The 16018-nt window shown below is 39.7% G+C and overlaps 1 protein-coding gene across 4 annotated transcripts; it reads right to left on the reverse strand.

Moving 5' to 3' along the window:
• Positions 1-642: 642 nt before the first annotated feature.
• On the reverse strand, positions 643-15978 carry LOC103459277 (proline-rich protein 5-like). 4 transcript variants are annotated; one of them, XM_008400718.2, is made up of 10 exons: positions 14194-15978; positions 12353-12435; positions 10113-10295; positions 9698-9778; positions 8286-8392; positions 6869-6960; positions 6635-6775; positions 3532-3676; positions 3161-3448; positions 643-1951 (listed from the first exon to the last, which is right to left on the reverse strand). In XM_008400718.2, the coding sequence occupies exons 2-10, from the start codon at positions 12376-12378 to the stop codon at positions 1599-1601; spliced, it is 1416 nt and encodes a 471-aa protein (XP_008398940.1). In that variant the 5' UTR covers positions 12379-12435; positions 14194-15978; the 3' UTR covers positions 643-1598. The 4 variants fall into 4 exon arrangements, with proteins under 4 accessions (XP_008398940.1, XP_008398943.1, XP_008398941.1 ...); XM_008400721.2 differs by lacking the exon at positions 14194-15978 and adding an exon at positions 12756-13711; XM_008400719.2 differs by lacking the exon at positions 14194-15978 and adding an exon at positions 12501-13711.
• Positions 15979-16018: the final 40 nt, after the last annotated feature.

Genomic DNA, 16018 nt, shown 5'->3' on the forward strand with positions numbered 1-16018 from the left:
CTGTGTTTTTGTGTTTAATGATGTAAAGCACTTTGAAATGTCTTGCTGCTGATATGTGTTATACAAATAATATTTGATTGATTGATTGATTCTTACCAATTGAAAGTCCATCAATAAGAAAAAAAACAAGAACTATTTTACCATTTGTTTGGTCACCAAACAACTTAAAATTCAGATTGAACTAGATCCATGGTTTCCATATTGGATGTATGTGATTTATTTATCTATGTTTTGTTTTTTTGCAGTTTTGCACAGATGAAAGTAAGTTGTTCCAGCAACTCAAAGAAGGTGTAAATTGAAGGATAGCTTGGGGTCAAAGATCGCTCCATGGCTTTTCAAAACATTGCAATTAGTTTCTTTCGTTTTCGTTTTTATTCAGGTGTCAACCTAGGCGTCATTTGCGTAGAAATGAAATTGCATAATGTGTTTGATGATGTATGTAGAATGCTACAGAGGGGACCCAAGTGAATATTCATGTGTGATACTACAACTGACTCTGGAAGTAGTGGGTGATAAGCTGTGAACCAACACAAAGTGGAATCAATCGGATACATAAGACTTAAACAATTTAAAGTCCAATGAAATCTCCAAGTCTATAGACTTATTATAGGAAGCATAGAGATACAGCCATTATCAAGAAGGTTGTTTAAAACAATTTTAATGCTGTGATTTATTCTAAAACCAAGCAATGTACATATACTTGTAAAAGTACAAAAGTATATGTACTTTTATCATAAAGTACATATACTTTCTGATTAAAGGACTCCACTTCCTTTCAAACAGGTTTAGGCATAATAAGTTGTATTAAAATGTTTTATGAAATGTTGTTAAAAACCCAGGAAAGTGATTTATGAACTTAAATATAGTTAAATTTAGATTATCAGTGCTATAAATGATTTTATACAGTCATATGGAGCGTTCCATGTTTGGTCATAATGTGAAAATTCTAACTTTGCAGTCAGAAAAATCAAATGCGCGCCCCCAAAAGTTGGACTTATTCCTCGAAAAGTGGGAGTGACTGTGACTATCTTCACATAAGAGCCAACTTGTGAAAATTTGATATCACAGGTTCACAAATTTGCAGTGATATTCACTTTACCGAGGACTAAATTGACACTTTGATAGAGATGCTAACATTATGGAAACATGACAGTTACAGAAAACCATTAGACAGTAAAATTCTTCACAGATCATATGTAAAAGACTGTAGTTTTTGAACAGATTTACACCGTTAATCCAGCAAAAGGCACAGTGGTGATGTAAGAGTTGAACATTTGAGAACACAGAATTACAAACAATTATCAAAATAGTTTGAGGTTTTTGCTTAAAAAATAAATATAAAGTTTTAATTTTATAATCACTTGTTTGTTTTACCCAGATTTTAAATATAATAAAACATGGTAATATCATATTAGGGACAAAAATGCCTGACATATTTAGTGATTCAACATAGAAAAATACTTCAGCTTGAAAGAATCTCTATAATGTAGAGTCTTCAGAAAACTACCGGGGGCATCACATAGTGCAAGGAAAATCTCTCACGGCTCAGCAGTGTTTAACGCTTTAAATAATGAACTGTGTGCGCCTGTGTGTGTGTATCAGGCGACACTCTGCCCGTCACTGTCTCTGCTGTGCGTTGCGTCCCCTGAGCAGAGGTGCAAGAAGTCCAGAAAGATCCCGTCTGCCTCCTGCTCCGAGTCCGGAGACTCTGTGTTGTGGTCTGCAGTCATCTCTATGCTGGACGCCGGACTGGGACCGGAGCTCATGTCTTGTGCAAGAACCTTGGAGGACGATGGAGAGTCAAACTCCAGCGAGTCAGTACAATGAGCGTCCTCAGCTGGAGACGGATCAGGGAGGATGCTGGGGGAGGGCTGCTGTGGTTTGAGAGGGTGGAGCATTGAGGGGCTGTCGTCGTCTCGGAGCTGGAGGTCTTGACTGGACGTTAAAGTGTCTGAACAAACAGTTAGAGAGATTATGTTATAAGCAGATGCTTTTTTGTTGTTTCTGCTGAAAGAGAAACCTTAATGACAGGTGCTTCATCATTAAGGTTTTCATATATTTTGAAGCCTTTCCAAAAATATGATAGTAAAACACACAGTAGCGTAATAATGGAAGGTAAATGGTACAGGATTTGTAACTACTTTCACAGCTTGGCAAGCATTTTCATTCAGCTCCCTTTACTCTGATACTCCTGAAAAAAAATCTAAACTATTCACTCAAAAGCAAAAGTGAGAATAAATTAATCAAATATGGCGACTGAGTGAAGGACCCAGACGCACATTAGAGAACATTAATGAAAAATAGACAAAGCAACACAGTTCAGCCATACATCTGCTGTATAATTTCCAGCAGAGGCAGGTCATAAAACAGCTAGAAACTAGTTATCAGGCCCGAAATCTGGATGTAGTAATGGACTCAGACTTGAACCATCAGACACACATAAAAAAACAAATTAAAAGGCTATCACCTGAAGAACATTTCCAAGATTAAAGCACTAATGTCCCAACAAGATCTTGGGGAAACTCATCCATGTGTTTATCTTTAGTCAAACTGATTACTGCAGCAGTCTGCTTAAAAAGTCACTCAGACAGCTGCTTGCATTCTCACTAAACATGGGAAAATAGAGCACATTACCCCAGTTTTAAAGTCCTTCCACTGGCTCCCTGTAGTCTACATTTTAACAGACTTTAATATATTTTTGAATGTTGCTTGCACGAAAATGTATTACAGATCTGTTGCCGTTGTATCAACCTTAGACTCTCAGGTCGTCTGGTTCTAGTCTTCTCACTCAAAACCAAACATGGTGAAGCAGCATTCAGTTTTTATTCTCCTTTAATCTGGAACAAACATCCAGAGAATTGTAAAATACCAAGTTTCGTTATCTCTACATCTCCAAAGCTACTCCAAAACACTTACAGCTGTAATTGCAGCAACAGGAGTTTCTACAAAGTATTCAGACGGAACACCACACATTTCAGATTTCTTGTTCGTAAAGAAAGAAGAGAAAGAACAGAAAACATGCAGTTTTCCCTTTGCAATACAGAAGTTCTTTGTGTTGGTATATAACATCCCAATGAAGCACATTGGACTTTGTTTAAGAGGTGTGACTGCTTCTGGGAAGCACAATAAAGAAAAAATAGGCAGCTTCTGTTTGGTTTACCTGTCAGTGCAGCAGAGGTGGTTGAGGCTGTGAAGGAGTTTGAAATGCTGGTGTCATCAGACATCCTGGCAGCGCATTTATTCATTGAGCTGCTCTCCTCCACGCAAGATGACATCTCACAGACGGAGTGCCGTCTGATGCCCGTACTTCCACCTGAGGACGAGTCTATGTCATACTCGACAACAGGAGTCAGCATGGGAACGTTGTAGCTCTGAGAGCGGACCACTGGATTCTTCAGAGTTGGAGAGCCGTGCGTTTTGGGAGCCCTTGAGTACTGCAACTTCTTCTCTACAGTGAGTGAGGGAAATGAAGACATTTTGTAATACAGTATATAAAGCGCTGTGGAAAAGAGCAGAAAAACACAAAAATACCTAACAAGCAGGATGAGCAGTGCAAATTGGAGGATTCATCTCTGGAGTATAAACCGTGAGTCCCCAGATACGGAGAGACTACCTTCTGGATGAGAGACTCCAGACGAAGGTAGTCGTCTGTTACACCTCTGGATTCGTGGACTCCCTGTGTCAAAGACACACAAAGCCAAGTCAGAAAATGTACAAAGCAATAAAACATTTTGAGGTAAAAGAATAAAGACAGAAATGTGACTTCCTGGGGTGTCACACAATCTTCTTAAAAGAAAAAAAAGTAGCGGAAGTGTCTTTTGGGTCTTAATTTAAAACATGTCATTTATGTTTGAGCTGTACATTGTCTCTTTCTAAACAAAGTTGACTAGTATCATTATAATAAAACCTGCAAAAATAAATAAATAAATCATTACTGAAGTGTTTGTTTAAGTCAATGTCAATCAAGTTAAAAAAAACAAAAACATCAGCAGCAATCATAATCACAGAGACATTTTATTAAAAAAAAAAAAAGAGCAACAGATAACTTCAACACCAAAGATAAAGATGAATGTACCAGAGATGATATGATTAATAGTTTTATATTTAGTCATAATAAATGTACTTCAATTAGCATAGTGCCCTCTTATGGAGAAAAGTAGACACTACGATTTAACTGGAAACATTGCAACCTCTGGGATGTTTGGCTCAATGAAAGAATAAAACAAGCAAACAAATTTATTTTGTGGGACTTAGAAGCCTGGCTTCTAAGTTAAGCAATAATATAAAGTTGATTCTGTTGCTGATTTCAATAATAATCACAAAAACCATTGAAGGAATGGGACAAAAAGTCTCGCATTTAAACCAGGCTGCTGCTGCAGAACTGAACTTCCTGAGAAAATCAATCAAATTTCTATACTCTGAATCACTGAGCTGCTGCTTGAAAACCACAAAGATCAAAACCACATGAGTAGAGCACACGTCAGTGAACTGGCGTCATGTGGTCTTAAAGAATAAAAAGAAAATTACCATCAGATGTGAACAAGGAGAAGCATAGACATCTTAAATCCACAATTAAACCTAAACTTTTTGCTCCCTTTCCTTCCTTCCTTTCTTTCATCCCTTGGTTTTAGAGTAAAACAAAAACGGATTAAGCAAAAATATACACGACTTTCTATGCGAGTCTACCGTTCTGTCTGGATGCCTGTGACCTCTCTATCTGAATGTAGAAGAAGCAGATTTGGGTCAGTGAGTCACTACACGTTAACCTAAACACAAAGAGACACAGACACTCATACATGAACAGAGAGCACAAGCACAGGAAACATTTAAAACTCAAACATGTTCAGTTGCCAATTAGTTGAACCCACCACAGCTAAACGATCCTCAAAGAAGAACTTGGCAGGAATTGCAATGTTGAACACAAAACGGTAACTTAAAAAACTAAATTATTCACGCAACCGGGGGGAAAATTATTTATTACCTCCTCAGGGACTGACCTTTTTGTTTAACTTTAACACTTACTACTATTTCACAATGGTGAAACTTAACTCTGCAATACTCGAAGCTGACAAAATGAAAGGGAAAAAAAGTGACAATTTTCTTACAATTTTCACAAAGTAGCAGATGGGTTTGTATAGTCACTTCAGAAAACATCAAGTCAAATCTATTTATACTTGAGAAAACATTTTTAAAGTTCATGGCAGAGGAAGGAAGCCATAACAAATGTCTTTAAAGTCCCCAGAACAACTGGAGACTAATGAATTGACTTATCAGAGAACAGTCACTAGATACAGTAAACTCCACTTCTGCTGAAGAAACACCATCAAACCAGACTGTGTTATGCTACAAACAACCAGAAGAAAACTAAAATCAGCTAACTAGAAGCAACCAACCTATAAATTTAACAATTTTAACAGGAAACTAACCACATAGTTAGCATTAGCTTTAAGCTAAAATCTAATTTCCAGTTGCATTTTACCTCATGAAAAATAAAGGCCCTCTTTACAATTTTGTTGAAGAAATGCATTTCTTTTAAAGTCTTCCTGATATTTCAGCAGGACTGAAAATTCTCCTATGCAATTTACACTAAAGCTCACTTTTCCTTCAGTCTTTTCTAGCCTTATTCTGAGAAACAACAGCTTTCTGCCATCTTCTGTGTAGCAGTGTTACAAATCTTTTAACATGCAACACAAGTCATTGCATGACAATGAGCAGTTCAGTCAAAGGGGGTGGCGGTTCCCCTCAAGGCTTAAAACAGAATGGCCAAATAGTTCAGTTTTTAGAATAAAGGCTCATTAAGTAAAAAAAAAGACCTCCAGAGTACTACCACCCTGCTTAACTAGGCACAACGTTCTTTTCCTGAAATGCGGAGCTACTTTAATAGCAGATGTGACAGGACACACTCCTTCCACAAAGATACACTTTTGTCTCATCAGTCCTCAGCAATGGGAGATCATCTGAGACAGGCCTTTAAATTCTTGTAGTTCCAGAGTCTCTTATTGTACAACAATGAACACCAACCTCACTGCTCTAAGGACTAGATAGATTAAATTCAGTTAATAGTTTGAGGAACTTCTACTCATATTTTTAAAGCACTTTAAAAATATGAGTACAAGTTCAGATCAAATACAATATAGAGTAAGCCACTTGTGACACCATAAAAGGATCATAAAATTGGCTTAAATTGTAACATTTAACCATAGAAATGCTTCCAAAACGTTTAAGGCACATATTATTTAATTATGCAGCTTCATCTGCTTTTGAGGCAAAGCTCATTTAATGTTTTTCCTATATTATACATATGAGGCAAAGGTCAGAAAAGCTAAGGCTTAAGCTGACAGCTGTTCTGGTTCTGTGTGGTTGTCATTGCTTTAGTGTAAACATGAATAATTCCCTGCAGGGAGGGTGCAGAGGGGACTAAATGGTCATGGGAAGACAACTCCACTCCGTGTTCACACTGAGATTACTTCCTCTGAGATCTCTTTGAAAAAAAAAACAAAAAACTCTCCTTCATCCTCTAACCACTGCTCTTCTTCTCAAAAATATTATTTAGTCCGCCTCTCCTTCTTGCACAGCTGAAACTTATTTTAAATTAAGGCTTCCCAGGGGTGGAAGAGACAAGGGAAGAAGATACCTGTAGTATCATCAGCATTTGAATGATGGAGGGGGGAACTCTGGCTCGAGGTCGAGACAATGCCTCATCCAGTTTCAGGTTGAGGGTGATGATGTTCCTGAAGTGGAGGAGAGCAAGTTGACGCACTGAAGGCTCCTTTCCCTATTCAAACAAGCAACAACAAAAAAAAAAAACTGTTACAACAGTAAGGCTGCCATTAGAAGGGGGCAGGTGCATGTGTGAGAATTTGCATACCTGCACAGGGTAGAAGATGGCCAGCAGCATGGACAGAACATCACAGAAGAAGAAATCCCACGTGTCAGCCAAGGAGTCCAACAGCTTCTGACCTTGAACGGAACCAAGGTGATAAACGTGCAACAATGTGAGTTAGGCATCACAGTAAGTAAGTAAAATTATTTTTGCATGCTAAGTTTTTATTATTTTCTGCTTTCTTCTCCCTGTATGCACACTACATTATCTACTTTGAGATTGTGTGCTACATTGTGCTGCTCTATCACATAAAATCCCCCCCAAAATACACAGAATGTTGTGGTTTCAAAATGACTAAGTGCAGAGAAACTCAAAGGATATGAACATATTTGGAAGACACTGTACCTCCCACTCCTACGTACATAATTTTACTTTTGGGCACTTTTGGTCTAGTCAGAACAATAGGTCTGTAGGTTTCTGTGGTTTGACTTATCCTAAATTTCTCACCATCTAGATGTGGTACTGACGTAAAAGGATCACTTCCTGCCTATGTTTCTGTGCCAATAGTGCTGAAAGTCACAGCCGGTCTCTTCTGAGTGTGAGATTTATGATGGTTTAAAACTGCTTCAAATTTACGCTGTATATTATCCAGAAACAGAAGCAACAAGGGCCTTTTGGTTTATGTTGCTCCTGTCTTTTCAAAGTCTTTGAAGTAACTCTGTGTTTGTGTCGGGAAATGTCCTTCATTTAAATTCGCCAAGAAGAGATAAAGCCACACACTCCCAGTTCAAACTAATGGTTAACTCATGAGGTAAACTCAGCATCTGGCACTGTAGTCAATAATTATTTTTCTCTGCCAGTCCTTATCGGAGACCAAACAAGATAAAACACTGATCTTGGAGTTTCCCTGAAATGAATCAGGGCTACGGTGAATGTTGTTAATCAAAGCAAGATGACACAGATGTCTTAGACAACACTTCCAAAGAGCTTTCAGGCGGAGACTTTCTGTTTTATAGGTATTTGTACTGTACTTCTCCAGAAGTTATGCAAATGATCAAAATCTCGACAGCTTTATTAATTAAAAGAAAACAATAAACCTTTGCTTTAAAGGTTTGAAAGTGAGCCTAAAAATGTGTCAAATTCTAAAAGTTCCTTTCTGTGTGGGTTTTCTTTATTCAACCTCACCATCTGTAAATGTCATAACTCGCCAGTCAAAAGGTGGAAGTGAAGATCTGACATCTATCCGTTCCATGATGCCAGTCACTGAACTCTACTAACTGCAATGCAAGTGCTTGAAGTTTTCAGAAGATAAAATATTTGGTCTACACCTGTGGGAGTTCATTTCAATACACTTTATCAGCAATTTACAGTTACAATGTTAAAAAAAATAAATACCGGCATGCTGAAAGTGCTGTTATTTTTGCTCGATACATCATTATGTTCAACTAGAAGTGGTGCGCACCTTCATAGAAGCGAATCTTGTCCCTCAGTATGACCATGCCTTTGGTGAGGAGCTGATTCTGCAGGTACTCTGTGAAGAAGGAGCCCAGCTCGGTCTTCAGCAGCTGCCTATAAAACGCAGATACACAAGGGCTTATGAAGCATGAAGAGACACACACGCATCACTGGCTGGTTCTTATTTTAAAAACAAACCAGATGGAAAAGCAAACTGCTGTGTTCAAACAGCAACAGTCTCAGGAAATTCAGAGAGATGTCCACCTTGTGGACAGGAGCTAAGCCAATGTCCCAAAAAGCTGGTTCAGCCCCGACAAATGGAGAACATGGGCTCATAGAGATAAATATGGTTGCTAAACTGCTCACATGTGAAATCGCTGTTCAAACACTGCATATCTGGCGACTATAAAATCTTTATTGAAACTGTCACATGGCATAGTTACGGCCATGTTTTAAAGCCTTACAAAAGCATTCATAACCCATGGACGTCTTTGTATTTTCTCATCTTAAAACCACTAGTTTGATGCATGTTTGCTTAAATAAAAAGACAAATATCTAGGGTTTACAAATATTTTTATAAATCAAAATCTGAAAAGTGCGCACATATCTTCTGACTGATCAGATTTTCTGATGGCACCAACAATATTATTGCCAATCAGGAAGGTTTTAATTTGTTAATAGAACTGTAGATACTTATTTTTTTTAAAGTGGTTATTGAGTTATGTAACAAAGTAGAAAAATACACTGGAAACTTATATTTCAACCTTCTCATTTTTAAACATCCAGCCATCCATCAACACCGAGCCACGCCTTTTGGACTGTGGGAGGATTCCAGAGAAAACCCACATGTCACCAGGGAGAACACGCAAACTCCATTCAGAAAAACCACAAGCTGGGATCTGTGGGATCAGGACCTTCTTGTGATGCTACCAACTGCACTGCTGTGAAGCCCCTTCTTTTATTGGAATTAAAAGGCAGCATGAATAGAGATCAAATGTTAAAACTAAATTGCTATAAACATGTTACAATTAAGTTTCAATTTCATAAAAAACTGTTTCCAAGAAGAACAGACGTTGCTCTGACTATTGTGTGTACTTGTATGTAAATGCTGTGAGAGAAAACCTGTTTGTGTGCTTTAATATTTACACCACATAGTTTGGGCAAAACTATGCAAGCAGCCCTCAGCTACACTGAAAGTAAACAGCAGTGACCCCTGTGTAACCTTAACCTGTCTGTTCCCATCTGATCAAATAATCATAAGGTGTTTCCTTTTCAGTGGGAGCAATTACTGTTATCATGCATTTGCAAATGTCTGAATAAAGAACTGAGGGCAACAGCAATGTAATTCAGTAAATGTATGTTAAATAAAAATCGGCCACAGTTAAAGAAGTGCAGCGTGCGTGCGACAGGGGGCTGTACCTGACGCCTTCATTCAGGGTGTAGAGCTCATTTTCTCCCAGGTCCTTCTTCTGGAAAACCGAGATCACCGCGTTGTGGATGCTGAAGACAAACGGCAAATAAAAAAAAATTATTTAGACCAAGTTCCACAAGATACTTGAAGGCCGTTCAAGTATCACCAAACTGTTGCTGAGAAAATCACACCTGACTGAAAAGTTTCCAGCATCATGAACCTTTAAGGTTAGAGGTTGAGGTCCAACAACTCTCAGTATATGTTGGAGAACAAAATCATGTTCCAAATAATAACAAAAACAATATACATGCATATTGCTTAGTTGCCTATCCTTGCCTATTTTCTCTCTCTCTCTTTATGCAAATAGAGCTTCACAAATGTCAAAGTAACAGAGTAAACATGATGAATATCTAATGTGCTGACCTGTTCCAGGTGGCGTTGGCACCGGCCCTCCTCTGCTGAGTCTCTTTGTTCCTCCCACACTCCTCTGACAGCCCCCCAGCTGTCCCTCCCTTCTCCCCACCTCCTGATGAACTTTTTACTTGCGAGAGGTCGGTGAGGCTGGAGGACGAGCCGGTGCCCAGCCGTAGTTTGTTGTGGAGGCTCCTTGAGATCCCGCAGGAAGGAAACAAAAAACAGACAAATTCATGGACGCGAGTAGCCACAGTTATAGACGGATTAGATTGCAAGCTGTCACAGTTACCATGGATAAACCGTGACAAAGCAGAGATTGATGTATTTGGTTGAGAAAAGTGCTGTGTGTTTGGAGAAGTGGTAGCATCATGCTGGGTGCCTGTTAAGGTGCCAGCAGTATGAGTGAAATAATGATAAGCGACTACTTCCAAACTGTTCCCTCAGTTTGAGAACAGCAATAAGGCTAATAGCTTTTTCTGTGAAAAATCAAACAGTGCTGAGAAAATTCGTTTGAAAAACACGTTCTGTTGGTTCAACCGATTAAAAAACTTTTGGCTTGGCAGTTATTAAAGGATGGTTGATACTGGTAACACAAGCTGATGAGCTTGTTTAAAACTCAAAGGACATCGCTTTGAAGGACAAGCAGAGGAATAAAACAAATTGATCAAAACCTTTTGAAAAATTATCCAAGAAGTTCAGAAGAAAGCACGGAGTGTGCAAAAAGAAGAAAGCCGAGTATCTTAAGTGGAGCTTGAAAAGTGTGAGCCAGTGCATGGCGATGGAAAAACATTTTCTTTGATTCGGATCACGTAGAAACTATAAAAATGAAAGAAAAGAAAAAACAGAAACACAAATTCGTCTTCTGCTCACACAAACATGATGACATGTACTTACTCAAGCACATAAAAGAGTCTCAGATATCCCCACTCCATGACTGGATGTGTGTGAGTCACACTAATCTGGATGGAAGAAGCGCCTCTGACTCTCCGTTTCCAGTTTTTAAAACTTCCCAGCTCCACTCGTCCCGACCCGCTCTACCTCTCCGGGTCTCTGTCCCTTTGCCAGGCTGTGTCAGCTCGGTGGCCATGTGACCATGAGAGCTTTTGTGCCGGGCGAACAAAGCAACCCTTTGAGGTTCCAGGGCTGCCAAAGGAGGGGAGGGAAGAGTTTAAAGGTGACGCGTTTCACTCCATCTACCTCTCTGTCCAACTGTGTGCAGAGCTCAGAGAAGAAAGAAGCTGGACTCAAGCTGCTTCACTCAAGTCAGTTTTGATGATAGAGGCTGTGGGTCGGTTTGCATTTTAAAGGATGCACCAACATTTTTAAAGGGTACAGATTAAATCCACCGATGTTTTCCACTATGGGGTTCCAACAGATTACAGTTCTTTTAATGAGAAACTGACCAATATTTTTTATGGCCATATGCAGAAGAGTTAATGCAGCAAAACCCCTGCCCCACCTGTTGCTGTGCACTGCCACTCAACTACTTGAAATACGTTTAAAGCAATTTTTCTCAACTACAGGAAAGATGAATTCAGCTGTTTAGAAATATTTAAATAAAAACACTTGCAAGCTTCTTTTTTTTTTTTGTACCTTGCTACACACCTAGAGACATTTGTGACACAAACGGCACTAAATGGTGAAGTTACACAAAGCTATATAAAATGCAAGACAATGAATAAGCATGTGGAGGAAAAGGAGAGAAGGTGTGCTGCTGGTCCGTCTAACAACCTGGATCTTGGTCCACATAAATAGGTCACTGTGGGAAACAGGAGCCGTGTGCATGTTTGGACACAGTCTAGACTCGGTAAACTATCCAAAGCTTCTCAAAAAAGATGTTTCAAAGTCATGCGTACAGCTACCATGACTTTGCACACTTCAGTTTTGAGAATAAATAGATGCCAAGACCAAAAATAAGCATAGAGTCGCTCTCGCTGTCTAGACATGTTATCTGAGCTAGGGAAGAAAGTGTCTTTTTCTGGATTTGCAAAAGGCAAAGAGCTCTGATGTGAGCAGGAAGTGAAACACATCTGAGTTTTTGGCCCCTGTTCTGCACAGGAAGGCTGCAGTCTAATCACCAAACAAAGGAAGAAGAAGAAGAGTGAAAGCACGAATGAGGTCATCCAGGAATGCATGTTGCATTAATGTGCATTATTGTGAGTCTTTGTGTGTCCACGAGGACAGGGACAGCGAGAGCTGAGGTGAAGCTGAATGGGAATGTTTAATGAGGAGTGTGTTTGTGGTCTCACCTCCTAAAGGAGCCCTCTCGCTCCATGTTAGCCCCGGCAGATGGCTAACAACCGCTCTGCAACTGCAGCCAGCGACCCAGCATCTGAAAGAAAGCAATCAGGTTTAAGGAAATCACAAAAAAGGACACAGGTGTAAAAATATACATACATTTGTAGTTCATTCTAATCTGCAGAAAGTATGCACATGGCAGGTTGCGAGGTTCTCCAGTGCAGATCTCCCTCACAGGGACACGACTGGCTAACAGCACGCCGGATTCTAATCAAATTACAGTAAAGTGGTTGAGACGGACATTTGATCCTGCCACAAACTCAGATGCCCCCTGTTCATTCGCGCGCAGTCACACAGACAGAGTGGCACATACATTTCTAGGCAGGTGAAGCTCAGGCTTTTTTGCCCTTTTACCATGCAAGTCTGGCTCCCTTTTTCTCAGGCCCCCAAAGTCTGCGTGACGACGTGTGAACCGCTTTACTGCTTCAGATGTGGCTTTAGATGTTTGGCTGCAAAGCATGCAAGCAAGCAAAGTTTCAGTACAGACCTCAGGGCTTTATAAGAGAAGGGTGTTGTGGGTGTAACCTGTCTGGTGAAGCTGAGGTCAAGATTGAGGGTGATTAGAGTCTGTTTATATGAAAACTGTTGTGTGTTTTCTCCAGTCCTGACCTGATGCCAGCACTTTGGTCCGTGCAAAAGCTATCTGAGGAGGTTGCTCATGCAGATCTGTTTTGTGGTTAAAATAATAATAAAGTTAAGTGCGTGTTTTTCAAAGCTCCACACAAATAAAAATCTGAAAAGTATCGTTTGTGCACTCCACAAATCTGGCCTTTATGGAAGGGTAGCAGAAAGAAAGACACAAGAAGTCGCGGTTGTTGCTTGCTAAGAGCCATGTAGGGGACAGAATGAGACCAAACCTCAATTTGCTGGCTTCACTGATTAATGCTACCAGTGGTGGAAAACCACTGCACATTATCCTGAACACAACATTTCAATTAGGAGAAAAATGGATTCGGCAGCAACATGCACTATCGGCAGGAAAGTTAATCCGAATTTCTAGAAAAATCAAGTACTCCTAGAAGACAATCTGTTGCTGCAAAAATATTTTACACTTTTGCCTTTCTATGGTCTCCAGATTTGCAAGGGATTGACCACATATGAACAGCGCACTTTTCAGATCTTAATCAGTAAAACAAAGTGAATAACTTTTGTTTTGTCCATATTGTATCCTGTAACATGACGAAATGTGAGCAAGTGGAAGGAGTACGTACTTGTACAAAGAACTGCACTGCTGAAAATGAACACTCATGATCTCCTTCGACACACACACACACACACACACACACACACACACACACACACACACACACACGCACACACACACACACACACACACACACACACACACACACATACATACACACATCCATACACGCATACATACACAAACACACAGACACCATTCTACAGGCTGGCAGCCCAACAGGAAAATTATAACCCAGCACCAGACATGTGCTAAAATAAATGCCTGTGACTTGCAGGAGGTTGTTGTTTGTTTTACTGACATAAACCACAAGTTGGTGGTCCGGCTGTTTAAAAAAAGCAAACCATTGGTGTCTCTTTTTAAAATGACTATTCTGCTATCCTTCAGTACTGACAGCGTCTATATGAGGCAGCTACAGGGCTATACTAGAGTATAACTACACCCGTACAGTGCTGAGAATGTCCCTCAGGAAACGTCCAAATTACACTCTTGTGACAACTGACATTTCAAGTTTAGGCTAAATGTTTTCATGCTCACTTCTCTGCCCACTTTAATGACTTAAAATAGCACAATTAAGCCAAATATTACCTTCGGGGTTTCGATAGCCCCTCTAAATGCGCGTGAAAAGGTCCAGGACGTTCCGCCCGAAAAGCTCCGTTACAATATTCTGAATCTCCGCGCGCGATTTACCGCGAGCTGTCAGCGGAGCTTTCACTGTCCGCGAGCGAGGAAGAGAGGGAGGAAGTAAAAAAAAGAAAAAGAGAGAGAGAAAAAAGAAAAACCGAGAGACGCGCGCGCGTGAGTGTGCGCTCGTGAGTTGTTTTACCCCTGTGGGTGAGATGGAGGTGCAGACATGGTATAAATTAAGTCCACCCTCTTTTTGTGTTAGAATGGGACGCACAACAAGATACACGTCGTTAACTAAAAACCAACACCCTGAAATATATTTTTAATAGAATTAAAACACAGAACTGTAAAAAAAAAAAAAAAAAAAAAATCTAATCACACCCAGGTTGTAAAATCATGCAGCAGTGAGTTTAATTATTTGTAACTCCTCAGGATCTCACATAGCTGTTGAGGATGTTTAACCCACTCTTCTTGACGCTGTTTCAGTTGAGGTTTGTGGGCGCCTATTTCTTTGCAGCTTTCTAAATCTCACATTTGACACCAGAATACTGAAAAACTGCAAAACAAGCACGTATTTAAGGCGCTTGTGCTGAAATTTCTTGATTTGTCCCTCTGCAAAAAAAAAAGTTGCTAAAAAAAGAAACTTGCTGACTTGGAAACATTTCAGCTCTAAAACTTTGCAAAAAAACAAAAACAAAACAACTTTGCATATAATTTTCTAAATTGTATATAATTTTGTAAGTGAACAAGACTGGATACTTTCTAAAATGTTTCTCTTAAATTTGATAAACTTACTGATTTAAAAAAAAAAAAAAAAATCCACATACATCACCTACAACAGGAAAATGACTCAAACTCACCTCAGAACAATCCAAAGCATCTCACTGGGTCCATCCTGAGGGTTTTGTCTAAAATTGTGCAGTTATTGGTGGTATTAAAAATAATTAAAGGCATGTGGATAGACCTGAGCTACCCTGCACAATCCATTCAGAGAAATAAAACTGGAAAAAAAAAAAAAAAAAGAACAAGCAAAAATTTGCTGTGATACTCAAGAGTGGTTACACTCAGGAGAAAATGTAATCTTGCTTAAATATTAATGAAACGTGGCTAACTTCTGTGGATCAGGTTATATTTAACTTACTCCTCGGCAACAGAAATACTGACCTAGATTCTGGTATTTAGTTCAGAAGTGGAGGCCAGTAAACAACTTTCATTCTATCCACTACAGTGGATGTGAACAGAAGGGAAAAAGCACAGAAAAATCACCTAGTAGATAAAAAAAATACTGTGCTTAATCCAGCAAAATGTCTCTTGAGAATATGAGAATAAACTGCTTTTTTTTTTTTTTTTAAACCAGGAAGACTGACCATCCTCTATCACGCGTTTGCATGAAGGGGCATGGCTGTGCATGCATGCATGCATGCATGGCTCGAGTGTGGGGGGGGCCGCTTTCAGCAGAAAGATTAGATCAATGCATTAACCACAGCGCTTGAGCTCACTGTCACACATCCCACAAACTGCATCTGCTTAGGCTGAACACGTTTCCAGCACCTCTGCTCCTCGCCTACCAATAATGCATCGCACACCCAAAGGCTAAATGTTTCCCTCCCCCCTCCCCCCCCTCGTGGATGTAATAAGGAACCTGTTTATAGCAGTAAGGTGGACGGGTCAAGGACAGACTGTTTCAAAGTTCCTTGGTTCATTTAAAGCCCTCAAATGCACACGCGCACACACACACACACACACACACACACACACACACACACACACACACACACACACACAC

Source organism: Poecilia reticulata, linkage group LG23 (assembly GCF_000633615.1).
Source record: "Poecilia reticulata strain Guanapo linkage group LG23, Guppy_female_1.0+MT, whole genome shotgun sequence".
NCBI lineage: Eukaryota > Metazoa > Chordata > Actinopteri > Cyprinodontiformes > Poeciliidae > Poecilia > Poecilia reticulata.